Source organism: Anopheles funestus, chromosome 2RL (genome assembly GCF_943734845.2).
Source record: "Anopheles funestus chromosome 2RL, idAnoFuneDA-416_04, whole genome shotgun sequence".
Lineage (NCBI taxonomy): Eukaryota > Metazoa > Arthropoda > Insecta > Diptera > Culicidae > Anopheles > Anopheles funestus.
The window spans coordinates 79043177-79070427 of record NC_064598.1 but is presented as its reverse complement, the minus strand read 5'-3'; the positions used below and the strand labels follow the sequence as shown (position 1 = coordinate 79070427).

The 27251-nt window shown below is 42.7% G+C and overlaps 1 protein-coding gene across 5 annotated transcripts in view; it reads right to left on the bottom strand.

Annotated features, from left to right (window-relative positions):
• Nucleotides 1–27251, bottom strand: part of LOC125761926 (protein O-mannosyl-transferase TMTC2) — a 209151-nt gene that overhangs the window by 42086 nt on the left and 139814 nt on the right. For all 5 annotated transcript variants that reach the window (XM_049423524.1, XM_049423525.1, XM_049423521.1 and 2 more), the window contains exons 5-6: nt 25291–27082; nt 2495–2609 (exon numbers count right to left, since the gene is read on the bottom strand). In XM_049423524.1, coding sequence (XP_049279481.1) covers nt 2495–2609; nt 25291–27082 — 1907 coding nt within the window. The remainder of the gene's footprint in view (nt 1–2494; nt 2610–25290; nt 27083–27251) is intronic.

Genomic DNA, 27251 nt, shown 5'->3' with positions numbered 1-27251 from the left:
CGAAGAAGAAAAAGTCAATAGAAATGTAAAAGACCATAAAAATATCATGTCCTTAAAGATTGAAGAGCAATTCCTTCCGGATCTCCACATCCCTCCTTCTTTGACAAGTTGGACGCAGTTCTAGGAAAAGTCAACATTTTCACTTCTCATCAATTTTTTTGCCTTTTTCCTTCTAAGCAAAACGGTCTATTAAAAGGAAGAAAAGACCACCATCATAGCGACGAACTTTCATTCGAAAATTCTCTACCAGCACGTCAGCGGCCTATTTATCTTCCGGTGCCTTTCAGGCAAACAAATATATATATTTTTGCTGTGGTTATTTATCTATTGTTTCTAGCTGGTATGTATTTTGGTAGGAAATTTGGGAAAGGAAAAAGAAGGCAACATTCCTGCCAACACACCGTGTTGGACATGATAAAGCTGTCAACGCGTTTTGTCCTATTCACCACTAGCTGACAGCACTTCCGTCGAGATGATTTCCGAGATGGTGGTGGTGCCTTTTTTGGGGTGGTGTGAGTTGCTAATGCCTTTTCCCTCCCTCTTCCAAAATATTCGTTTTTGCCATCAAAAAAAAAAAAAACAAAGAGGAAATAGAAGAAAGTCTGCTTTCCGTGTGCTGCTAAAACTGTCTTCAGGCGAGACTTGCAAGATTGCGGATTAGACAGGAAGAATAGCTTCCCCGGGAGGTACGCTTTGATGCGGTAAGGTTTGGATTTAATAATTCAAGTTCAACTGGTCCGTTTTTCGGGGTGCCAACATCGCAAGTCACACGATGGCAGGCAAGCGATGAAGACAACGTCTTATCTTGAAACAGAAAACGCTAAACCAAAATTTTGGTCGCTGTTTTGTGGTTTCTTACGCTCCTGATGGAACTACGCGCAAACGAGCAGAGTTGAAATGAGTTTTAGCCGCTAATCTGAACCTTATGAAAGGCTTTGATGTAGGATTTTCAATCAATTGAACCTTTCTGCCCTTCGGTTGGTTTCCTTACCCTACCAACACCATATGCTCACCAACACTCGCTTCCGCGGGGAAGCTGAAAGGGCTCCTTATCCGGAACTGTCCTAGCTAAAAGCTTACCCTGTGGGTGAGTGTTGGATTATCGTTCCGATTCGTAGAGTGTGTTTCTTTTCAGGGTTTGTTTTTGCTTGCCTTACGAGCGATGGAAAATATCCCTTTTTGCTTTATTTTCCCACTTCGTTTGCTTCAGAGCACCGGAGTCGAGAGTTGTCGATTGGAAACGGTTGAATGGTTCGGGCTTTTGCTTCGGTTCGGTTCGAAGCTTAATAAACAAGCGAAAACTTCTGCACAAATCACAAATCAGAAGAGAGGAACACACACACACGGCAAGGCGAAGAAATGGAAGAAGGGACGAAGGAAATGAATGAAAGGATCCACAGACTGTACAGATGAAATCTTCAAGAGTATATCCGCCTTCCGGCTCCCGGATTGGAATGTGTGCTGGCCGTGGAAGTGATGGAAAGGCAGGGATGTTTCCTTCCTATGCTAAACTAATAAATAAAGGAAAATTTATAGGCTTGAGACAGCGTCACTCGAGCCCTCCCGGATGTTGATCGTACGGAATATTGATCGGGTCTTTTATCTTTTTTTCTTCTCTCCCTTGGATGGCAGAGATGCCAGGCTATGATGAGGCTTTTGGGAGGTGGTTTCATATGCCACCAATAGGGGAAGGTTTTATGGAAGGTAACCAGGCAAAAGGGGGGAAAAAATACTGGAAAAAGACAGACGGGTAGGTCGGGGCCAATGTCAGATAGCATTCGTTTCCTTTCGATTTTCTTTATTTATATTGATCGACCATCCACAGTGTGGGTTTGTCGCTTTTTCCTTCAGGCTCGATGTGCAAAACCGGTTCTCTGTGGGTTTCCGGTATCAGCCTCCAAAAAGAGCAAACCAACAAAAAAAATATAGGAAACACAACACTGTGCCAAACACAGTAAGGGAGACTGATGGGAAGGAAAGGAAAGTCATGATTTAGCGCAGTTCGGTCGTACGCGATTCCTTGGACGCACGGAAATAAAGTGACATTATGGAGAGGTTATCTTATTGAGTTTAGCATTTCAATTGATAGATTACGCTCTTTCGGGATTCAGGGTTTTTTTTGCTGCTTTTGCACCATTTTGGTAGCATATCTTAGCGACATTAGGATTTGTTTTTTTTGTTGTTGTTGCTGTTATTGATCTCGGCGCACTCGGAAAGGGCTCGATGGTACATTTAAATGAAAATGTATTGCCAAGATGAAATGCAAATCGAAGGATGACAGCTTACGGATGTCGCTCTAGATAAGGTAGAATAGTATTGAACATTCAAAACGATAAATGCGGTCAGATCAACCGTGTTGCGTTTATTGTTTGTCTCATCTTTTCAAAATCGTTTCGCACATGAATGCAAAGTCGGATAAATGATTTTTTCTCTTTACACTTTAAAACTATTTTCGTTAAAATTTAGTGTAATAGAAAGGTTAGCGCATACTTACAGATTATAATGTACATCCGCCATGTTGGGGCGATGGCTGAGTGCTGCCTTCAGGGCTTCCTTGGCTTCCTGATAGCGGCCCTGCGCACTAAGGACACTTCCTAAATTTCCAAGCGCTGCAATGAAACCGAGTAAAAAAAAAAGAAGGTTAAAACAAAACTTATTTAACTTCACTCATTAACGACAAGCACAAAAAGTAGAAGAAAAATTTGAAGTGTGCGAAATGAAGGTTAAAACAAAATGAAAGGAGAAAGTCCACATTTTAAACCTGAAACAAAAAATAAAGAATCCCTCCGTTTTTGTAAACACGGATGAAAAAAAGGGTGAGAATTTTATAAAACCCATTTATGGTGGGGTTTTTATTCTACCGCTTGGTGATTTTCCTGCTCCCTTTTACGAACGAATATTTCATCGGAAAGAAGACAGCAGGATGGTGTGCAGTGCAGCGAAACGAAGGTAACGAATGGTGTTGATAACAATGCAATTAGGAAAATTATCAGTCACCCAAAAAAAATGTGGAAATAGCCCTAGATGCCCTTTTCCACAGCGACATTAACAGAAATTACCATTACTTCCATCAAGCAGGTAATGGCGACGATGGAAAATTACTTTTTCGTCCCATTTTGCACCACCTGTTATGGGAAGGTTAAGCGTTTTTTGTGCTGCGTTTCATTTTTCGGGATGGTTTGTTTAGCAAAAAAGGAAAGCATGATGAGCATGATGTAGATTTTTTGCGTTTGAATTTTTTTCTCACTGTAGTTTAACACAATCATTCAGCTTTATATACAGGGTTTTTCTATTCAGTTTAGACTAGCCGCATACTTTTTCCTACTCGGCGCACTTGATTTTTAGCAAGCAGCATGTTTGTTTGCCTACCCGCGTCAAAAATCAAGTGCGCAGAGCAGACAAAAGTGTTCGATTAGGAAAATCAAACAATTTTATATTTCCTATTAGGAAGAATGTTTGTTTTCCTTGCGACTTCCCGTAAAAGCAAAACCAAATGTTTTGGTTAACCACAAAGTATTTATCGCATAAAATTCGAAATTCGAAATCGAGATAAAATTTTCCAGCTCATCAAGCGAAACGAACGACCACTCCGTTATGGTCCGTTGTCCCAAATACCTGTCAAACTGTTACTAAACGTAGGTAACCTTGGCCTTCACTTAGTGTTACTGACAGTGCGGTAGCTACTTGAACGTCTTGACCCTTTCCTCTTCTGATCGCACCATTCAAGGATATTCGTTAAAGAAGTTTGCCTTAAGAATTGTACTACCCACATTGTATTGTGCGAGTTTCTGCAAAAAGGTTAACAACATGTCAACGCCGTGATAAGGGTATAAATGTTTTGGTATTTCCAGCTATGCGCAACACTTCTGAAAAATGTTTGTCTGAGTGACAATTGTTTGTTTTTGCTAAAAAAATGGAGATTGAATTGAAAATGATGGAAAGGTTATGTGTTCGAACACAAACATAGATTTCGGTACTTTTATTACAATACATGAAAATTATACATAATTTGTGCTAAATTATTGATTTTTAAACCATGCTCTATGTTTTTTCGAATTATTTTTCCTTTATTTTGATACTTTTTAACAGCTTAATCTAATTGAAAATAAATGTATACATTAAAACAATGACACTATGAGTGCCATCTGAATCCCTCAAGGCAATGAAAATTCCTCATCAAGGATTGTCATCCTAACCATCTCTATCTTGACGTCGCTCAATTTTACCGTGAAATGAATAGTCATCTAAAACGCTTTGTAAATACTCATTTCCCTCAAGAATTGTCAATAGTTATGAATGTTTTTCATTGGCACTATAGAGAACATTTCGAAGAGCTGGACTATATTTTAATAAAGTTCAATATCTATTATATTGGAGATCCTACTTTAGATTAAATAAGTACAAATTATGCGCCAACTGCTTTAATATTTTTTAACCTTAAAAAACTTTTGAACTATCAACGAATCTTTCTGCAGATGAAAGATATATAAACTTTCAGCTTCATATGTTCTACTGGTGCAAATAAATATTTCTTAGCTAATATACCATCAACAAAGCTCAAAAGAATGTGGAAAATGTTCCCAAAAATCGTGCGTCCACATCATTCAATCCTTTTCCAACATTCTCAAAACCCTTCCACGCTCTAACTATCACCGATCATTAGCTTCACCAGCAGACAAGAGAAAAAAGCAAGCAGAGAAACGCCACGTAATTAGTTCCATTAGACATTCTTCTTACCCGTTTTGCAGTGCGGTGAATGCCAAACGAGAATATCCTACAGCTCTTCGTAATGATTTGGGGGTGAAATTAAGCACCAAAAATCTACATTTCAGTAAGCGCCATTTTTCACCAGCACTGGTGATAGTAGCGCACCACAGACACACACATATTCAGTGCAGAGCTGTGGACAGAAGACTTCTGGGGGAAGTTTTCCTCATTCATTGCACACGTCCCGGCAGTTGGTGCAGTTTTTGGGGCGTTGGAGATTTAATCTTGTGAATTTTCGAGTCTGGTTGGTATGTTCTGTTTTACCTTTTACAAAAGGAAATAATTTTTCCCTTTTGCACACACACGTTCGACCCAAATGCAATGAAGAAGATGGTCTTTTGGAGATTCTACCCTTCCAAAAACCAAACTCCTAAACCAAGGTCGTAAATTTTCACCACTTTTTGTACGATACTTGCGGAATTCGGAAAGAAATCTAATGTTTCCAACAAGAAGAAATTAAGATTGTTTGCAGTTGAACGCCCTGGTGTGCACGTGGGCACAGCTGCAAGTAACGCCTATTACAGCACTCGCACGAAAGCATCAAGACGAAGTGAACGACGCATACGAGCGGTCCCATCATATTCGGGCACACAAACTGCTACGGTGTATATTGGTTGGAAAAAGTTAGTACCAAGGCCAAATGGCTAAACAAGCCAGCAAAGCACTGCAAGCGAACATACAGGGTCCCAAAGATTTAATTAATTCACACCCTGGCGCACTCGTTTTCCCGCGCGTCCTAAAGTAACCGAACAAAGTGGCAAAGGTTAACATGTGCATATGTATGTAAGAAGTTGAGAGGTTCTCGCACCCAAAAACAACAAAAAAAAGCACACACATGTAAACTGCTAACTAAGGACATTTTTGCCATCGCTGGCAGGAAAACCCATTTTTGTGCAGTACTTCGAACGCTCGCAAGTGAAGCTGTGCGTTCAAGGTGCGCTGTTGAATTTACCATTAACCTTTTTTTTCTTCTTTACGTTTTCACCACCACCAAGGTTTGATCGGTGTTTTTTTTTAAGTCAGCAGAATTGTGCAGGATGCTCGAGTCTTTGTCGCCGGTCACGAACAAAACCAACGTGCCAGCAACGAACGATGGTGTGGAGAAAAAAAAAAGATCGGCAAGAGGTAGCCATAAATTACCTTCTAGCTTGTGCTACAGTAAATAAACGCACACATGGTGATTTGGTTGACTCGTATCCATCCCCTTTTATAGCGCGGGGATAAAAAATATACATCCCTTATCATGGTGGTACGATTTTTCAAAAGCTCACCGAGTCAGGGAAATGCCACAAACCGAGCAGGGTCGGTGGAAGAAAAATCGCGTCCTGTAAGCAAAACGCCCATCCACGTGCGTGTAACGATGAGGGTACGGATTTAACGAAAGAAACCGTCAAACGGAAAGCAAAAACAAAAAGAGCTCCACGAGCAATTTCTTTGCCTCGCGCTGTTAAAACACATCCATCGAGGATGGAAAGCAAAAAAAAAACAACACAAAAAATATCAGCACCTGTCATCAAAATTCCACGTGTGATGGAAGGACGGGTTCTTCCGGAATGAACGGAACGTACATCGGCGTATGTAACTTTTATTTTCACGATTCCGTTTAAAGATTGGCTTGATTTGGAATGGTGGTACGGTGAGCCGCCGAGGAACGGCATATCTTGGTAATATTCTCCAACACCATACCCACCACCTTGCCACAGACTGCCGAGTGGCTTTCCGGTGGTCGGAGCGTTTGGTGCGAAAATTTATGCTGATTGAAAAGAGATGAACTCCTCTCCCGAGGCTGTTTGATAAAAAGGTGGGTTCGTCGTTTGAGCGGTCCATAAATAAGGCTTACCCGCCCTGGGAAGGTTCGGCCGAAGTACGATATAACCGGATTTTGATAAGGGTTTTGCACGGCCGAAGAAGCGGTTGGGAACGAACCACCCACTCGGGTTGCACAAGCAGCGTCGTACCGAATTGGACGATACGATCAAAATCAATTAAAATGTACGAAACAAATGTTGAAATATTAATCGTGCCTTTTTGAGCAACGGGGTTTCCCTTGCGGATCGTCGCACCACCTGTGGGTGAGGGAAAACATTTGTTCTAGAGGTACTTCTTTTTTCAGTCGGGGGGAAAGAGAAAGAGAGAGAGCGAGATAGAAAAAAGTGGAAGTCTTTTTTAGTGATTTTTCAACGCTCACACACACACACGCACCCGGGGTTAGGTGGTGAGGTCCTTTGCATTTGATAATGTGGAAAACTTTACATTCACTAAAAAACCCTTTTTCTACTGGCAGCACCGGACCGTTCAGTCGTTCTTACACTTCTGGGACGGTAAGCAAAAAAAGGTGAACCAGCTTTCCCGTGGATCATAGCTGGTGTAGTGCTGTGGGGAATAAGGGACCGTTTACTTTTGTGCCGAAAGGGCAGCAGCAAGCGCGCACTTCATTAAATCAACAAATTTACTACGACTTCATCGAGTTCTCGAGATCGGGGTGAACCAGAGTATGTGTGTGAGAGTGTTTTTTTTTTCTTTCCTCCTTTTCTCTGCAAGACCCCACGTTTGATCGGGAGGGGTAAAATCGGTTGAAAGTTAATTAAACCCATTAATGGCTTTGGGACCTTTTAGCCATTCGATTTAGTTGGTTGTAAAAAGTGAGTAATTTGTTAACCGATCAGATATTGGGACCAACAGCAAATCCAAATTATTTTATATATGTAACTAACTAAATAAAATGAAATATAAATAAAAAACTAAATCACAATTTAGATACGCTTAACTTTACTCGCTTATTTCGCGCCCCAGAGAAAAAAAACATATTACTTTATTTTTTTAAATTAGTATAAATGCATTTATAAACTAATACTCCGCAACAATTTATGCGTGAACGTTCCATGGCTGACATCATTTTCCCCAAAGCATGACAGACTGAAGCATCCCTCCTCAGATGGACCACTTGTTGAGGATCACACGCCAATCTACTTCTAACGACCCAAAAGCAACGCATTCGATTGGAATATTTGTATGAGCTAGAAGCTATGCTTACCTAACCTCCCATGTGGTTTGTGAAAAAAAAATTCAAAGTTCACGAACGCTTTCACCTGACCGGCCAACAAAACTCACATTAAAGTGGAAATGGAAGTGAAAAGTTTGCAAAACGGTCGGTCTATCTGTAAGTTGTGCCACTGTTTCTAATGGCTTTTGGGCGAGAGTTTTAATTTCTTTCCCTTGTCTCACAATTTCGGTTTGTCGTTGGTAGCCCTTGACCAACGGTGGCGGGGAGCGCTGACCTTGCTAACATTTGCTAGTTGCGCTAGTATTTTTCATTCTCTAACGGTTGGGAAATTTCACCGCATTACCGTTCCGTCCGAAAAGCCACAACCATTAATTTGCCGGTGGGGTCGATGCGTTGATGTGGAAGACAGAATGGAAAATGGCACAACTTTCAGCTGCAGCAAAGAATCTTCACTTTGTTTTTTCATTGTGCCAAAAAAAAACAGAAAGAGAACAAAAAATTCAAACCCACACAGACCTCATCGGTTTGCCATCGATGCGGAAAAGCGGGCAACCTCGAAAGGACTACCCAATTTTGGGTGTTTTCCAGCTGAAAGGGGTTTCTTTGCTGTGATATGACGACAAAAATAAATATCAAAATTTTTCCCCAAGATGTCCTTTCCTACGAGTGCGGTGCTTCCATCGAAATTAATTTCCTTAGCTTTGGAGAAATGAAATAAAACAAAACAAACAAAAAAAAAAACGCCCACAAGAAAACCAAACAAACTCAACAATGCTGTAAAAATAAAAGCTTCATGGTTTGCAGGCACTTGCTTCTTCGTCTACCGTGAAGCAACCGAACCGAAAATGGACTTTCATTTCTACTTGTGTGCGGTTGCTGGGGTCCATTTTGCCCCGCAGAGCATGGAACTGTGGGACCGGTGTCTCTTTTTCCAGCCGAGCGAACACGTTGCCAGATGGAAAGCAATGGGAAATCTTGAGAAAAACTTTATCAAACTTCAGTACGTTCGTTGAAGCTGAGCGCCCTTTGTGCATGGGACAGCATTAGGGGTAAGAAGAACCTGAGAGAATGGGCCGGAGGTTAGGTTTTTCCGAGTGCGTGGAAAATAAATATTGACCAGAGCGGTGAAGCCTACCGAGGGAAACTGGCAGTTGGTTTTTACATTTTTTTTCCAAGTACGAAACGATACGCCTCAACGTGCTGTGGATGAAATTTAATGGTAAGGCTCTTCGACCGACTCAAGGGACAAGTGTATCGCTTTCAGGGCCCGGTGAGTGGTTTTTGCTAAAGAAAACAAAAACCATTCGAATGAAAAGCGACGGATGAATAACACAACATTACGCTTGAAAATTCAACTTCCAACGTAAACGTTCTACAGGCAACAAACTCTAGCGCAAGATAAAATAGCTCCAAGAGCAACAATATAAAATTACCTTCATTTTCCCTCGCCTCAGTACTGCTGCTTGTCAATCCTTTACCCCCCAAAAAAACGGAACGTCCCAGCAGCAGCATGAGGTGACTTAAAATATGTATCTAAATGCCTATCGATATCGTGATAGCAGCAAAAGGTCCATTACTTCTACTATGGTTTGCCACGGTCATAACGCCTATCGACAAACTATCATCATCCTCGAGGCCTGAAATTGAATCTATAATGACGTTTACGGGAAAATTGAATTAAATTTATATTAACCAGAGCGAGTGGGTATGCGCATAACGATAACGAATGACACAACCCGAACACAGCCAAACTGGTGGTGCTGGTTTTTGGCTACTGTTGCCAACAAACGCCATGATGATGCCATACCACCATCCCATCGTATCGAATGGTTTGCTTCTTCTTTCCGGACCTTTATTGCTAGCGTTTCGTTGTTTGCCGGCTGTCTCCTGTTGGACGTGGTCCTCAGTGGAAGATGTTATCCCTTTACGCTTCAATTCTCCACAGAACGAGGTAGTCGAAAGAAGAAACGAAACATCGTCAGTTTTTGGCGAAAAGAAAGTAATGTAAGGTCGTTCGGAAACCGTTCTAAACCGCTCGAACCGCTCCATCATGTCGCAAGAAACATGACGTTTGCTAGTGGAAGATGACAGCTTGGAGCCTAATTTGAATACAGCGGAACGTGTAACAGTTTATTACTCAGCGATCGATAGTGACACGTAGTGCGCCGGAATGGATATTGACAGGTTGGTGCAAAGACGTTCGGACGGGCGCACCGGCTTGCCGATGGTTAATTCTGTCCGTGTTCAAGTTTCCTTGGGAATTTTGAAACGAGTGAAAAGCCAAAAAAATTGGGGAAAATCACATTTTTGAACCACGCGAATCGTCTTCAATCACGCCAGGTCAATTTTGTATGCAGGAAGGCTACCTACACCCGAAAAGTGCTTCACCAGAAAGCGATCAAAATTCGTTCACGTACAAACACTGCGGTTTAGTATTCGTTTGACAGCATCGGAAGCATAATTTATTTCCATTTGTCTTCCATTTGCTGTTACCACCACCACCGTCACCATCCAGCCGGAGCAGTAATTTCCGTCACAAATTGATTCTTAATTGTCCGTAAATAGGTCAACGCACATTAGTTTTGCAAGCATTCACGAATGACGAAGAATCCAACAAACCGGCCCATTCCCGCACCCGAGGGAAAAATGGTTCTTTTTCGGGGGGCTTTGAAGAACCACTAAAAAACGGGAGCTTGTCGACACAGTAAATTTTATGCGAATCACGAATTTCTGAACGCTCGTCGTAAGAAACTCTCCGGCTTGGTGCAAAATATTTTACCCTGCACCTTTTTTTTCTTTGCTTTTCCCTATGCCCACGCGCGTTATGTATGCGTGGTCAGTGATTGGGAGTCGTTTTTATTTATGAACGTCGTGTTCGATGGTATACGGTTTCTTAGTGGTTCTCTGTTCGGTGGGTTTTGGCGCGTAAATTTATGCACCCTTACCCAAAAACCGGAGATGGACGGATATTTTTTAAACAAAACCAAGAAAAAGGAGAATCTCCTACAGGAGCAAGACATTCTTCACTGGTGGGTGCCACGAGCACGTCCATCATGGAGATTTCCGTTGCGCATAAAAGCAACGAAGCAATTTTCTATTAAATTCGTGCTTATTATTCAACAAAAACAAACCAAAAAAACATCAACTATTTTCAGGTTTTGTCAGAAGGGAAAGAATATTTGGTTTTTTGGGTTTGTTTCTATATTCTTTCATTTTAGATCTATCAATATGTTTGATGCTTTCGGCTCTCGGAAACAAATTCCATCTTGCGAAAGTCTGTAACCAAGAGGTTCGTTTGTCATGATGCTTGTCATAATTTTTTCTCCAAAATTTGCAATTCTTCGAATATTGTTCTTTTTACTTGCGAGATAATTTTCCAGTTAGACCAGCTGGACCATCAGAAAAAAGCGATGTGTACCAGGCAGATTATCTGGTATGTACATTATTTTTAATATTAAAACATTTTTTTTTCCTCGTTAGGCGTCTCAAGTGCATACCAATTCTTTCAAGTTGTTGTTCGATCCATTTATTGCTTGATTGAAAACTCACGGTACCAACTTCATTAGAATTGCTGATGATCAGCAATTCCACGAAGATCGTACCAACGGGCACTGGGGACACCATTATTGGTGAAATTGACTTTAATCAAAATTTATCGACTCTAATTGGTCGAAACTTCCAGTACCGTACCGTGAGCGCGCGCGCTGGAATTTCAATAAAGCCCCAAAGTGTCTCCTCTTCCATTTCGGCGTTACTGAGCGGGTATCGAGCGGACTGAGCGGAACGGAAGGAAATTTGCAGCTGAAGCGAGCGTAAAATTTTCCGATTTAGCATTTCCCGATGATTCAATTTCTGTTCCATCCCTCCCAACCATCGGGATTTACCATTTTCCCACAAAACCGGAATGGTATCTTTTCCCATCATCCGGTCGGATGTTTAGCGCTCGGTAAGCAAAAGATGGGAGTACGGGGTGGAATTTTGATTTTTGTTCCATTCAACCCAACGTCCACTCCCCCACCCCCCCGGCCACACGGTTTGTGTGACGAATGTTCGCTCAATTTAACGATAATTTTGCTCGCGAAGGAGTTGGCGGCCTCGTCACCGTCACACCCAGCGGACGAGTCCTAATTTTTATCAATGCTAATGAGGACCGTTGTTCGTCTAGTACCGTGTAACTGCCTTAGTAACGCGTTTGTCACTGCAGCTGCTGTCATCGAAGATTTGTATCGTTGGGATTGGAATATTTTTGCAAGTAAATTTGATACTGCAAACAGTTTTGTACCAAAATGCGGCGTCGAATTTGTTGGTTCTGTTGGAATATTTTACAAAGTTGTACCCTTGAAATACAGGGCGCATGGGAATAAATTCGAATAATTTTGTTATAAATCGCTTCGAATAAGGTATGATGACATGTGGTGATTAAATTTGATTTTAAACATGAAAAAATAAACCCCGTTACTGACGCATGTATGGCAGAGAAGCAAAAATATTTGAAAAGGGATACATTTTTACAATTTTATTTCTGAACCAACATGAATTCCTCATTTATTGCTTCTCTTTTCAGTAACGGATTTTTTTGCGGGGAAAATTTGTAGTAATATTAATGGAATTTTTGAGCATGTTGAAGTGCGTGTTAGTAGCGATCATCGCTCGTGCAATGAACCACGAAAGCTTCAATTATTCCCATTCTATCAAGACCTAATCATCCTCCATTTAGAACGTGGGAAACGAGAAAAGTTTGGTCCATCGCTATCCAATTTCGCCACCGTAAGCCACTGGTCACAAAACTTTCTCCTACCTTTCACCGTAAGCCACCAATTGTTGGTCGACTTCAAACAGGTGGAAGCGTGGACGTATGACTGGGTGGAGGAGCTACGAAACAAAAAATTCTGAAATTAGCTCCATAAAAGTTTAACCACTATCACTTCGCAGCACGCAGCAATCCCCATTATCATCGGCAAACCAGCAAACAACCCCTTTTTACCTACAGAAACTAACGTAGAAAATTATCTACAAAAAAAACCCACACACAAAAAACAGCTCCCCAATAAGGATAGTAGATAGCAAATCGTTACCTCCAATAAGCGAACGGGGAAAACTCAATCTCACCTCACAAGTACCAGAAAAAATGGTCAGAAGGAAAAAAAAGGAAAACCAATCCGAAACACACATAAAAACAGAGCAAGAAAGTGGAAACAGAAGAGCTCCAGGGGACAAGGGAGGGAAAACGAGCGAAAGGATAAGAAAAGTGGAAAAGCAAAGTACGACAACACGGCTTGCCCCGATAACTACCCTCATAAATCATTCCACGGCATTCGCTCATAATAATTCCGACAAGTTTATAACCATAAATTATTAACTACCTTTTCTCTCTACGCGGCACGAACTCAAACACGGCTCGTCCTCTGCCGTGTCGTCGTGATCAAGGAGTTTTTGTAAAGGGCTTTGCCTTCACATTCGTATTCTTCCGCTACTGTTTAGTTTATCCCTTTTCGCAATGCGTTGTTCACTGTGTCGTTTCGTTTTTTTCAAGTGAGATTTTGGAATCCTTTTTACAGGATCTGCTGGATTTGGAAGAGCGAGATGGTTTTGGTTAAATAAAACTAGGAAATACTCACTACATCATTGATAATGTAGTCTTTAGTTTTGGAAGTTGATTTTCAGCTTCTCTAACTTTACTGTTTGTCCATTGGGAAAAGTTTTACTTTCTTCTTTCCCGTATCACTTGTCCGAACAACGTCATTGACAGCTATCAAAACTTTCCCCTAGGTTTTGTTCACTTTCTTTTAGAAGTCCAAAGTAGGCAACAACATTAAGTGAAAGAACGAGTAATTTTCTTTTGCTATGAATTGAGACGAGAGAAATAATTTTCTCTATCAATACTGTTCAATAGAAATATTATTTTTTATTTGAAGGTCCTGTTTAATGGGAAAACTAAATTCTAATTTAAATGTCAACTACTAAAAAAAGAAAAAGGTTTTTCTATCTAACCATGGTGTGTCATCAAAATGTCAATACAAACATGGAAAAAGGCAATATTGGAAAGAATATAAAACTCGAAAAGTATGTAAAACCCTGGGTTTCAGTTTCACTCGCTTCGTCCTATGAAAAAACGAAGAAACAAAATTCGAACAATAAAAAAAACTGTATCACATACATATTCACCCCTTTATGGGATGAATAAGAGGGGTAAACTTGCTCTTCAAAATGTCCTTTTGGCACTGGGGGGAAGGATTAAAACTATTTCACACATCATGCTACGCTTTATCAAAAAATACTTTACAGAAAGCATTTTTTTACGACACACGCTGGTCGGCAATAAATACGACTCATCATCACATGCTTGCGATACTAAGGATAGGCTTCCTTACTATTCGATACACACCAGCTAAAGAGCTGGTAAAAAATAGGAAAAATAACCGAAAAGTACAGGACACAAATTCAAGTTTCTTTTTCAACCAAACCTTACCAACCTTTTCGGCGAATGTCGATGGAGATATTTTTTGTAATGAAATTTTGTTCACACTCGTTCAACCTCAAAAATGAATGGTCAAGCAAGAAGTTCCGCTGGCACGGTTAGGGCAAGAGCAACGAATTACGGTGAAAACCACATCGATGAAAAATTACACCCAGATACACCACCCACACTGGGAAGGGGAGGAAAAGGTGTTTTACCAGCAAAAAAAGCGATATAAATTCTGCGATATGTTTACAGGACCGACCAACAGCCTACCGACGGCAAGCAATGGAGCAACTTTTACCATCGCTCGAGGTAGCATATCCTTCCAGTGAACCGACCGGAGGTGGATGGTGGGCCTAATCGAGCAAAAGTGGTTGGATGCGGCCAGTACTATTATGGTCGTGAGGTTGAGCAAAAAAAAAAAAGAAAAGCGATGGAAAGGAAGGATTTTCCGTTTTCTGATTACCTACTCGCTTCACTTCTTTCTTTCCCTTCTACGCAGTAGTAGTGGTAGTAGTACACCAGGATGTATTCGTTTCTTTTCCGGCTCGGCTTAATCGGGAAACCTTTATACGCCACCACACCCTGACCTCGTGGCCAGGGGCGAAATGAAGCAACTTTGATCAGACATTATTTTCACACCTCGCCTTTTTTTCCCAACCCATCCAACCACCCACAACGGGGTAGCGGAAAAGTGAATGAAAAGCAGGAAACATCCAAACCGAATGAAACCGATGCTCGCATGAAACGAGCTCCTGATCCACTAACTAACGAACTGTGGATATACACCCATACTGCATTAGAAGGAAAAGAGTTGAACCAGGTAGGGTGGAAGGAAAAACCGGGCGAGGAGGTGAAATTTGTGGGCAATTGGAACAGTCGAAAATTGGAACGAAAACGCTTCCGCTCTTACATTTTCCTACCAGTCGTAATAAGGGTTGGGTTTTTTTTCAAGCGTTTTTCTTCTGCACACCGTTTACCGTGGTACTATTTGGAAAATCGTTTTCCCGGTGTTACACACGAAGAATGCATTGCGGTAAATTGAAAAGAATTTCGTTACAGGTAAATATTGTTAATTTTGAGTTTATGAAGCGTGTTTCATAACTGAAGTGAGCAAATTTAGTAATAGTTTAAATATACTTTTGCTTGTATTTGTTTGTACTTTATTAAGATAAATTAAATCCTATTTAATATAATATTAAACATATCCGATCGTATAAGATTGTGTAATGATTTTTGAAAATATCCCTAATTAAAAAAAAGTACGGCCTGGTTGTCCTTACGGAAATGAAAAATATTATCCTAGATTTGTATAATTTGAGTTTTTGTTAATGTTTCTTAAATAAATACTAAAAGATCTACCCTTAATGTGTCAAAACACACTTTAGATGATGATTTTTTCCCAACTAACACTACATGGAAAAAGCTTAAATAAAATACAGAGCAAAATGAGACCAAAACACAGTAAAAGTCATACAAAAATTCACACCAAACTCGCTATCATTCGTCCCAAAAAAAAGGTACGATTCCGACAAACGGGAAGGATAAATATCTTCATTTCCGGAATGCCGCGTGTCACAGGTCGTTCGGATTGGTTCTTTTTTCTCTTTCTCTTTTCATTGCACACCACACACACACACGCACAGAACCATCCGAGTGATCATATTTTTCCGTAAAGCAGAAGTTACAGCTATAGTAACAGCAGCCACCCAGAAGTGAAGCACCACAGGAAGGATTTTTGGTTTTGTAAGGCGACTACACAATTTCCGTCCTGGTGAGGAAAAAAATGGGATATGTCCGTATTTTCGAACTAAAGTGAGGAAAATGAAAAGATGGCAATATGTGTTTGTGTATGTGTGAGTGTCAGTGAGAGTTATGGTTCTAAATCCTAGAACTACCTTTAAAGGACATTCCAGTGTAGGATGAACTTTTTTTCCATTTTGCTCTCTTGCCCTCGTAAGCGATGGTACAAATTGGGATGCTTTCGAAGGGAGAAAAAGTGTACGAATGTTTGTTAGTTGCAAGGTAGTAGTTTTCAAGGGAAAATTCCTCTTTTTCCTGTGAAATCTGCAACTGAGTTCAATCTCCAAAAAAAAAGAAACTCCCCGGGAAAAACCCACTACCTTTGCAGAACACAGTTGCAGAGCTAATAAACGAGTCGATTAAGGGGTTTGCTTTCAGACGGAAAGGATAGAGCTGTTTTTCGCTTCTACTTCCCGTCTCTGACGGGAACTTTATCCAACACCGTTGCAGTAAATCCACACCAGCTCTTGACTAGATTACGTACGCCACAGGTAACGGGCACTAATTCATTCCAGACACGAGGTGCCCAATGATCCGATACACAGTATCGCTACACCATTCTCGTGGTAAATGGTTTTGATTTAGATAATTTGTACCTTTAATCAATTTGCTCTCGCCAACCACTAATGAGTGGGGTAAGGGCCGACCAGACAGTTCGCTCAAACATCGCTTGGTCAGCTGGTGTTTATTAATAATCGATCGCGACGATGACGCCATCGGTTCGGGGAAGGATTACGCCGAGAAAGTAGGTGATTATGTTCTAATGGGCATGGCAAATGGAGTGAGTGTGTGTGTGTGGGTCCAACCCCAGAACTCTCCCCCCAGTGGGAGTGCTTTGTGATGGTGTGTATTACTACTTCACTGCTGATTATTAGACTGGTGCATGATCTACGTGAGCGTATGCGTATGTGAGTTCACTGTGGGTGAAATTCCTGCGGGCCGGTACCTTTGCGGATTAGGATCATTAGTGTGAGATTATGAATTCCACGGACGGGGATAACATATGTTTTTCCTCGTTGCTGAACATCGCACACACACACACTAAGCCTGTTTGCAGCTCGATTAGAGTGAAGCAGGCTGAGTGGCACTGGAAATCACTCGCATGTAATCGTTCCGAATTTATGATGCTTAATTGAATTCGACTGTAATCTAGGCGGATATTTGTGTAGTTCCCGGTGGTGGAAAGAACCTCCATGTATTAATCCATGTCTGTGAAATGCTCTCGGAAAAGAGATAATCCTTGTGTATTTTTTGGATAAATGATAAAATTGATGTAGTGCATAATGACTCAAGTAGATCAGATCAGATTGGAAGAATCTCGTTTACAATTGTCTAATCATTATAATACTCGACAAAAGAGCACAAGAACAAAGGCTTTGTTAAAGCTATCTTCTGTAAAGTTTTTTTTTCTTTTGGAAAAATGCTTATGAGATTTAAGCTATCGTAAGCCTTATTTATGTACTTATCAGGCATTGCTATCACGTCTCGTTGCAAGAGACCTCAAAACCGCTCACGGTAGTACATCGTCATCTGATGAACCTAGGCTTTCTAGATCAACACCATCACTCCATCTCAGTTTGGCCCTACCACGACTCCTCTGGCCATGTGGACGACTTAAAAGCGTTACGGGCTGGGTCGTCCGGTGCCATTCGAATGACATAACCCGCCCACCGGAGCCTGACGAATCTTATTGATTGTACGATAGAGATAAATTCGTACAAATCGAGGAGCTTGTCATTATATACTCCTTCATTGTCCTTTCACACATATGGGGTGAAAAATCCTTCTCAGCACCTTCGTGTAAGCTTTATTCTAATCCATAACTATTACAACTAGAATGAAAATAAAGAAAATAATTTGTAATGTTGCCTACTTTCAGGCGTTAACAATTGCACGAAATATAAAACGTCTTTATTAATTTAGTTTCTATTATCTTCTGTTCTATTAATATTTGTATACCAAAAGACACTGTAAGAATTAGTAATATATCTCCCTCTGTAGAATACAGTAATCTATCTATACCTAAACTGTATCCTGTTTGCGCGAAGAAGCCTCCCTAGCTTTCTAAACAATGCTTTTCCTTCCGTACACGATAATGAGCGCGTACTTGCTTCTGCACCGGCATACTTAACTAATAGAATGATAATCTGTCCACTTACAACTGATAATCCCTCACGAAAACTAACTCCTACCGCGTGTCCTTTCGAAATGAATGGTTTTCGTTTGTACACTTTTGTGCCAGCTTTGGTAGTTCCTAATCGTCGGAGCCCTAAACTTTGCCTCTTCAACTTGTTTGCCACGCTATAATCCACACGGGGGAGGAAATTCGAACGTTTTTCCCTCATTTCTAACACCCACTACCCGTTCGTTCCCTTTGAGTAAAGGGAATTTCAATTTCCCGGTACGTCGTACGTTCAGCATAATGTCTTCCCTTCATCCATGCACATGCTTATATACCAACTGGATGGAAATGTGTTTTGATTTCCTTTCTGATCGCAAAAAGAAAAACCTCCGAAACGACCACAACCAGCCAGAAACGATTTCGATAAAATTCAAATGAGCTCATCGCACCGTCGATAAACTAATAAAAGGGCGTCTGACCAAGGCCGTGCCAAAACCACAACCATGTGTGTTTGCATGTGTGCGTGTGTGTTTTTCTCTTTCTCTAGCGATACCACCAGCGAAACCATGGAAACTACCACACAACCTTTTTGGGGGCGAGGGGGGGGGGGGCGACATCCGGCGGTTTGAGTGCCGGTTCAAAGGAAAGCGAACCGCACCGGAAAACCGACACCCGAAGAGTAGGACCCGGCGTGCAAAGTGCAACTCAGCGCAAAAGTTCGACCTTCGGGTTGTACCGTTCGATCGTTGTCGCATCGATGGGTTTTGGTTGCCTTCGAGGCACCGTAGCTATGCGGCACTGCGGCAGTTCGCAGTTAGTTACACATGGCCGGTTTTTGTGGCTCTTGGTGGAAATGGGAGGTGTATGTGTTTGTGTGTGTTTTTTTTTCTTACTCCTCTCGGTACTTTAATGGGAAATTATTCCTCCTAACCTTACCCCGATGGGGACGTACCGAATGAGGGCAGAATCGATTGGGATCGGGATGGGGTTTTTTTGGATTGTTTTTGGGGTGGTACAGAATGGAAAATCAAGACCAAAAAGGCCCTACGGATGTATCCCTTCCTTTCATTCCTTTGGTTTTGAACGTGTCGGACGGTTTTTCTTTTGTTTTTTTGTTTTGTTTTGAGGTAGGTCGTTGACCACTGCTTTGTGGGAAAATTGAGCTTTAATTTTAATGGTAGAGGGATTTGACCTAAACTATTTTCAATATTCTAGGAAAAAGTATGTCAAACTAACTGCCTCTCCATGTCTTCGATGGAACTAATTTAAAATTCCAAACCAAACCCCCCCAAAACATTTCCCCACTTTTATCAAACATATTAGCTTTTATTCCTCTATAGAATTTATTCATTTTCTCGAGAAAAAATCATTCCATCCAGGAATCACACTATTCAATCACTTGACAGGTGCTTGACACGGAAGTTACATGTCACCGAGACCATCGGTAAAGACGACCCGGTTCGGTTCGGTTTGGTCGTCGTGGGAATTGTAGCAAGTGCAACATTTGCCAACTTTGTTGAAGATGCATCGAACGTGACCTTACCGTTCAACAACAACACCACCATCACGAAGACATCGTCGAAGAAACGAATGATTTGCTCGTCGGATTAAATCTTCACCTCGTACCCGGTTGCATCTTTCATTTCTTATTTCCTCCAGTAAAGTTTCGGTAGCATTAGAAAGCGGAGACTTGCAGCAGAGGGGCATGGGGCGCATCTTTGCTCTATTCCGTTGCTTCACCGATGTGCGCTTTATTGAATGTCTTGAGTCGCATTTTCAGCTTCGAGTGGATTATAATATTGAAAGTACATTGACTGGAAAAATATGATTGCAAAATCGAGGAACACTTCTTAAGGGAAACAGGCAAAAAAACGCGGGCTAACAAGTTCTTCGGCAGGGAATGTCAGTGGCGTGACTTTTCCACAACCCTTTTGCAGCCGGTAAGATACCGGGAAGCTTCCGAACAATTTTTTTTTCTTCTCTCCTTCACATTTCTGCTTCAATTCGTAGAAGCGACACTGCCAACACTACTTCTGTAAAGCTCTAGTGGATCGACCGTACGGAAAATGGCTGCGACATACCTGCATCCAGCCTGGCCAGGTGTACCTTCGCTTGGGTGGAGAAGAAAAACCCGGGCAAGGATATAAATAAGCTCGTGCGGCAGTAAGATGTAACCCGGATTTTGCTCTGATAAAGATTTTATTTCACTGCAAAGCGACTCGATCCCTGTGCAGTAAGAAGGTGAAATGAAGCGTCACGAAGTGCTCTTTGGTTGAAGATGGAGGGAGGCTAATTTTATGACGTTAAAAGGAGGAGTATTCCAACCGAAAGGCTTAAGGTAATCGTAACGCTTGTACGTCCGAGGTTAGTGTCAGCTGAAGATGATGAAGATCGTTCCGATTTGAGGTGATTTAGACGAAAAAGCTTTATTAATGCAGTGTTGTACGAGCTTTTCTTTTTTGTTTGGGTGCAAAAGTTATCGTTTTTCCCCAGGAACATCATACCACGAATAAAAGCCTCTTTTTTTGCTCGTTTCACTGCGAGCTTTTCATCTGCTCACAGTGTACCCGTGCGCCATATCAATCTGCAGTCATAAATTTGAACGCAGCAAGAATCCTTTCCATCACAGCTCGCACCATCATTAACCGTTACCAACGGCGACAGCCGTACGTACAGCTGGCGCACATCAGGTTGTCTCGGCTGTCTGACAGGCGCCCGCTGACGAAGACATAAACTGTCAAATACATCAGCCAGCAGCTCACGCATAGTGTCACGGAGGGTCGGAAGCCTTGGGACATTGCATTTTGTGCCAGATGACGGGTCATGCTTTTTTCCCTCTCTGTTCTTCTTCCGGAGTTAGAAATCCCAGCACCGTTCTGTGCTGTACATTGCCTCATGCTTCCCAATGCCGCGATGACAACGATGACGATGTTGACGGTCGTGACCCGCGCTAGTTGGAAAGCTCTGTTGTGAGAAAAAAGCGAATCGGTGGGACACCGATTGGATGTTCCATGGACCATGAATGCCACCATGAATCCGTCGGTTTGGGTACACGTCCACCGTTAGAGTCATGGGTTGCATTTTGCGCCCTTGCTGTTAATTGATTTTCTCTCCCGCAGGCTTCAGGTTGGCAGGTGGACTGTCTGTTGCTTCATCGAACCCGAACGGGTCCGGGATCGGTTTGAGTAGCTTTCGATGTACTGGACTGACTGTACACTACCACAGCCTAACGATGTGAAACCCATCCAATCAATTGACACAAGGCGGTAGCGTGTCAGAAAGGACGTCAGAAAGTCCATCAGCAGGCGTCGGTACACGCATGAAAAGTAACAACGGACTATAGTAATCTTCCGGTGGGTTCGGAGATTGTATTGTCCCCACTTCAGACAAACTCGTCGGGTGGTCAAGCATATTGACGTCGTCTGATGTCTGGATGGCATCGGTCTTGCCTATAGCAAAGTGGACGTGGTTGCGTACGGCATTAAATCACAGAATGTGCGATTGTGAAATAATAATGATTGTGACCGTTCGATAGGTTTGGTAGGATCGGTTGCGGTCCCTTTTTTGTTTCGCTTACACGATTGGTTTGGAGATCCTTTTGTTCCTACGTGATCGCTGTCGGCCTTGTTCTCGCTTCACACAGTTTTTTTGAGGGAACAAAATGCATCACCACACAGACGTAAACGATGCGATGGGAAATGGTTTTCCGTCACGTTACCAACAAGATTTGCGTGCCGGCAGTACAGAGAGGATCATGGTAACGTTATTGTACGTTACGGTAACACCAGTTAGTAACGTTGCTCTTGTAGTGGCTCAGAGGTGTTAGCGTTAAATGGTGTCAGAAAGTGATGTTATATTGATTTTTGATTAAATTAGGATTAGGAAAATTGGACCAACATAAAAAAAATACTTTAAAATAGAAGAAAAAGCTTCCAACAACATTATTATTAGCTTCAAAAACACAAATGCTTACATGTAGGACACCCTGTCACCTTGCCTACTAACTCCAAATCGCTCAGTATGGTGAGTGTGAAAAATGACTTTCATGTCACAGACTATGTCCACTTTGGTTCCCTGCCCTGACCATCTTTATTCGATTTAGAATTCGTTAATCCTTGGCGTCACCCGGCCACTCCACACCATTGTTCATCATCAGCACCATTCACGCTAACGTCCGACGTTGACTTCATGCGGTCCCTTTGCAATGTCGGGCCACCATTACAGTCAACGGTCATCGTATCGTCAAGCTGCTTTTATAGCGCGTGTCGAAGTGTTTTGTGGTCTCATGTATTTGACACCAGCTCATAATGGTACAAACATTAGCGTGAAGCGAATGGAACCCGACACATCAGCCTGCACAAGGATCTTCCATCATGCTCTTTACCACTAGCCAGCACTGCTCTAGACGTTGTTCGGTCAACTAAAATGACAAATCATGTACACTATAATCCAAGCACTTGAAGGAAGAAACCGAAAAAAACACAAAATGGTCTCCATCCAAAACGATTCTTTTTGTTTTTTTTGGACTACAAAAATGAAATCATTTCGATACGATTTCGCCATACATAAGTGTACCAATGGAGGGAGAGAGAGAAAAAAAAATCATGAAAAACATTAAAGTTCGAGCTGTCATTTATCAGCCCGTGGCCAACGAGATGGAATAGGGAACGTTCGAAAACAAGGGTGGCCTATGGTGGTAGGTCAGTCTGTTGGCGGTCAGTTGGTAATTTATCATTTTTTCCCTCCACATTCCACGTATTTTGATGCTTTTTTTTGGTGTGCCGTCTTCTGCAACTCACCAATCGCTACTTGTTACACACATCCCTTAGCTATAGCCACGCCAAAATGGGTGGCAGATCCATGAAGTACACGGGTGGATTGTTGAATGACCTTTCGTTTTCATGCTGATTATCCCTTTCCAACGCACATTACAGTCACCGGTTTGTGACTGGATGGGTGTGTGATTAATCAATTAGGATGCCGAGCTCAGATTTATTATTTCATAAAGTATGCAACCACATTAAGCTTCGGCTTCGGTACGGTAGTCTGTTCGTTATGGTAGACTGCTGTAGATAATGTGCTCCGTGGATTAGCTCTGTCGTGGAGACGGAAGGAGTTGGTAAGTTAATTTAAATAATTGCAGAAAGGTAGAAAGGTTTGATGATATTAAAATTCTCCTAATTGACGCAGCAATACAAGCATTTTTGATACAAAATTTTTCACAATACAAATTTAATGTAACCTTAATCTTTTTTTAAGTTAATCTGCAACGAATCATTTAAATTCTTTAACAGTAAAACTCCAGAACAAAGCCACTTGTTCCAATAAAAGCATGTTCATGAAAATTGAAAGCTTCTACCTGATTTTCTCTCCTGAAAAGCACAGCAAAGCATACGCTTAACCATCCTGATTTATGCCATTCCATTACCGGGTTAAGCCACTGCCGTCGCACTCCCCCACACGTCGTGCCGCACCAGAAAAGTCAATCAATTTTCGACTCACCTGCAAAAGACACACTTGTGAAGTACGTCAGTTTTTCGAAAGGGCGAGAAAAATAGCACCAGGCTTAGTGCACTGACACTGTCGGAACTTCCCGTCACCAACGAACGCAGTCCCGCACGCAACATCGTAGGGTGAGACAAAGTGGCCCTCGAAATCTCGTTGGCAGGGATTTCCATTCTTACGAGTGAATGATTTCTGTGGCTTCGCATCTTTTAAGCGTGGAATTTCGTAGCAGATTTTCTACACCATCGAAATTGTGTCTGTGTGTGCTGAACGCAGCACCAGACGAACATGGATTCGCAGAACGCATACATTTTGCTGAACACCTGATATGAGTGTGGAAATTCGTGTGTGTTTAAAAGCACCTTAAAAAGGAAAAGCATATTCTAGAAGAGATTTTTGTACATTAAGGGAGAGCTTTTGTGGAAAGAAGAATCACGATGTACGCATCTTTTGATTGAAATAAAGGTACTCTTGGCAATGGGAATGGATCGACGGTAAATGACATTTCTGCCACACATTTCTGTTTTGTATTTTTTTTTTGTGGTTTTACTATGAAATAAAATTTTCCCTTTCTTACTGTAGAACAATTTGTGCTTAAAATATGTGTTTTTTGTTTGTTTTTCTGCATAAAATTGTTTCATCGTAAGCTGGGCCATATTTTAAGACTGCTCCAGATGTCACGTGGTCTGACAATTCAATTTAATTTCAAGCTCCCCCAGTTACGTACTACCAACGACGGCTCGGTGGAGATTGAATTTAGATCCCCATCCAAATGGGGAAGGAAGATACAAATTCCAGCTAAAGTTTACCATCCCATTAGGCCAAGCGTGCATCACCTCGTGCTGTACCGCAGGGTCTGCTTAGGCTTATTTATCCCTTAAAATGATCGTTTGTCGTGGGGTTTGTTTTTATCCGTTCTCGCGCTCTCGCCTCTTCGTTAACATCCATAACATAATGTTATCTGCGCAAAATAAAAAAAAATTCTCTCAATGGAGATTCTTCCGCTCTCAGGCGATCTATCACCCGGACGGTGGTGGGTATGTGTGCATGGGCGATTTTACACTCCACCATTAAATCGTGTCTTTTCCGACAGTGGGAAACTGCCATGACCAGCAGAATGTTACGGCACAGCATCTTCCGAGTTGGCGTGGGATGATTGTACACTTGAAAAAAAAATCCCCAAACCAGCAGACAACACCGCTAGAGGGTGGGTCCTTCTGGGCCGGCCATAAATACGCTCTGTGTACACGCTTGAATCACTTTAAACTCTCATAAAATGCTTATGTCAATGGGTGCACGCGCAAGGGAACTCCTTTAAAGAGCTTAAGCAGCGAACAAGCAAAGCCGTTTCGGGATGGATGAACTTCTGCTGTTCCAGTTAGTTCCGAGCTCAAAAAGGGCCGGTTTTTGCCGCAGAATCCTCTCAGGCATCCATGCCAATATGGGCGTTAAAATTTATCTTTTATCGTACCGCGCGTTCGTCTTTATGTGTAACACTTGAACGGAACAACTGGCAAAAAATGTCGAAAAGATTCATTTTTACTTACAAGAAAAAAAACAACCAAATGAATAAAAAAGGGCTTTTCTATGTGATGGTATAATAAAAAGAAGATATCCTGATGTACATACCTTTCGGGGGATTGACTGCGATCGCACTCCGGAACAGGCTTTCCTCGTCCACCCAGTCACGATTCCGACGCACCGTTTTTGCACTGTACGCGATCAGCAGTAGGCCGACACACGCCAGTACGAACTGTCGCCGCCGTAGGCCGTATGCTTTCGTGCTGCGACCACTCGAACGGCCACCCCTACCGACGGTGATCGGTCGGTTGGGTTTGCTAGGGCCGCTACCACTTACGACAACACTTGCACCAGCCGGAACGATACCATTGGTGCGAAATTTGCCATACCGGCCATTATCACTGTTGACCGACATACGGTTGATGCCGGTGGCATCATCACCCACACACACCCCACCCGTCATACCATCATCACCACACGTACCCCTCGCGGTTGGGGATCTCACTAGGGTCACACACTTGCGCACGACCGTACTCACCCAGCACGTGCCAGTCCGACGACCGTTGCAACGGGCGTAGTTCGGTACCTTCCCACCGGTAGCACTGGTTGGGCTGGACGCGCTGGATGAACCATGGCCACGGGCAACACCGGTACCATCAATCAGACCACTCACACCGAGCCCGATCAGCAGACAGTAGCCAACGCTCGGCAGATAGAGGATTCGTTCCGCGACAACAAATCCGACGTAGAACAGCAGATTGCTGGCCGGCAGGAAGGGTAGCGTGAGTAACGCAACGGCCATTAGTAATGCGGCAGCGGGCGAGTTGTGCAACGTGCACTCACCACGTCCGTTCGCCTCATCGGTGGAAGCATCCGCACTGTCACCCCGTACGGACGATGCACAGGAACTCGAAGATGAGGAAGAGGAGGAGGAGGATGAGGTATAGGAGGAAGAGGACAGCGAGGACGTGCGGGAGGAGGACGCCATCTCGGGAGATGTGGTAAGAAGTGTGGCGAACGGGAACGATGCAGTGTGCACCCCTTCGGATGACTTCGCTTTATTCAGGTTCGTCGTCTCACCGACCGAATCTAGCGGCCAGTGACAGGCGAATTTCTTGCCGACCGTTCCCTGGAAGCTCTGGTTGTAGTTGATGCTGGCACTGTCATTGTTATTATTGTTACTGCTGCTGCTGCTAGTGGTGCTACCGTTGGGCCGTACCGTGCTCTTGCTCGCACCAGAAGCCGTCCGGCAGAAGTAGTTGGCCAGTGTCGAAGGCGCTAGTGATAAATATTTGTATTCCGGCGCGTAGGCACACCCGCAGATGATGGACGACATGCCGTTGTTGTTGTGCAGTGTCCGGCAGGAGCTGGAATGGTGCAGACCGGCATCATGCTTGCACAGCGAACAACCCACCGCACCGTTCGGGCTGCTGACGTCCAGCTGAACCACGGGCAGAGTTCCTTCTTCCGTTCGCAATCGGTGCAGGTTAAGTTTGCTGGTTAGCTTCCGATTGAAGCTGGAAGCACCGTTGGCAGTCTTGGGCGAAGGGTTGGACGTTTGGCGCGATTGCCGGGCCAGGGCACGGGTACTACACCACACCGTCCAACCGAGCACTAGATAGAACAGGCAGGCAAGGGCCACCTTACGATCGTACACGCTTCCGATGCGCGGTATCGCATCCATGCCCCAGTCGAAGCTGAGCACATCCGGCAACAGTAGCAACTTGAAGTTGACCACCGGCAGGTAGGTGAAGGTAAGGAATCTGGTCCATAGGGAACCACTTCTGGCGGTTGGATTGTCGGCGCTAGAAAACAACGTGGCTGGCCGTGGTAGGGTCAACCGGCAGTGTATGAAGAATGCCAGCGAAAGGGCAATAATGCTAAGACTCCGAACACGATGCTGAAATAGGAAAGAGAAAAGATAGGAAGAACACTTTATTACTCACAAACTGGAAGAACATTTTACAAAGCAAATTCAAGCCGAATGATGAATTTTGGATCAACTCGGAAACGAGCTGTCCGCATAAACATAACACCGTCGACCATCGTCTGAAAGATGCCACTGGCAA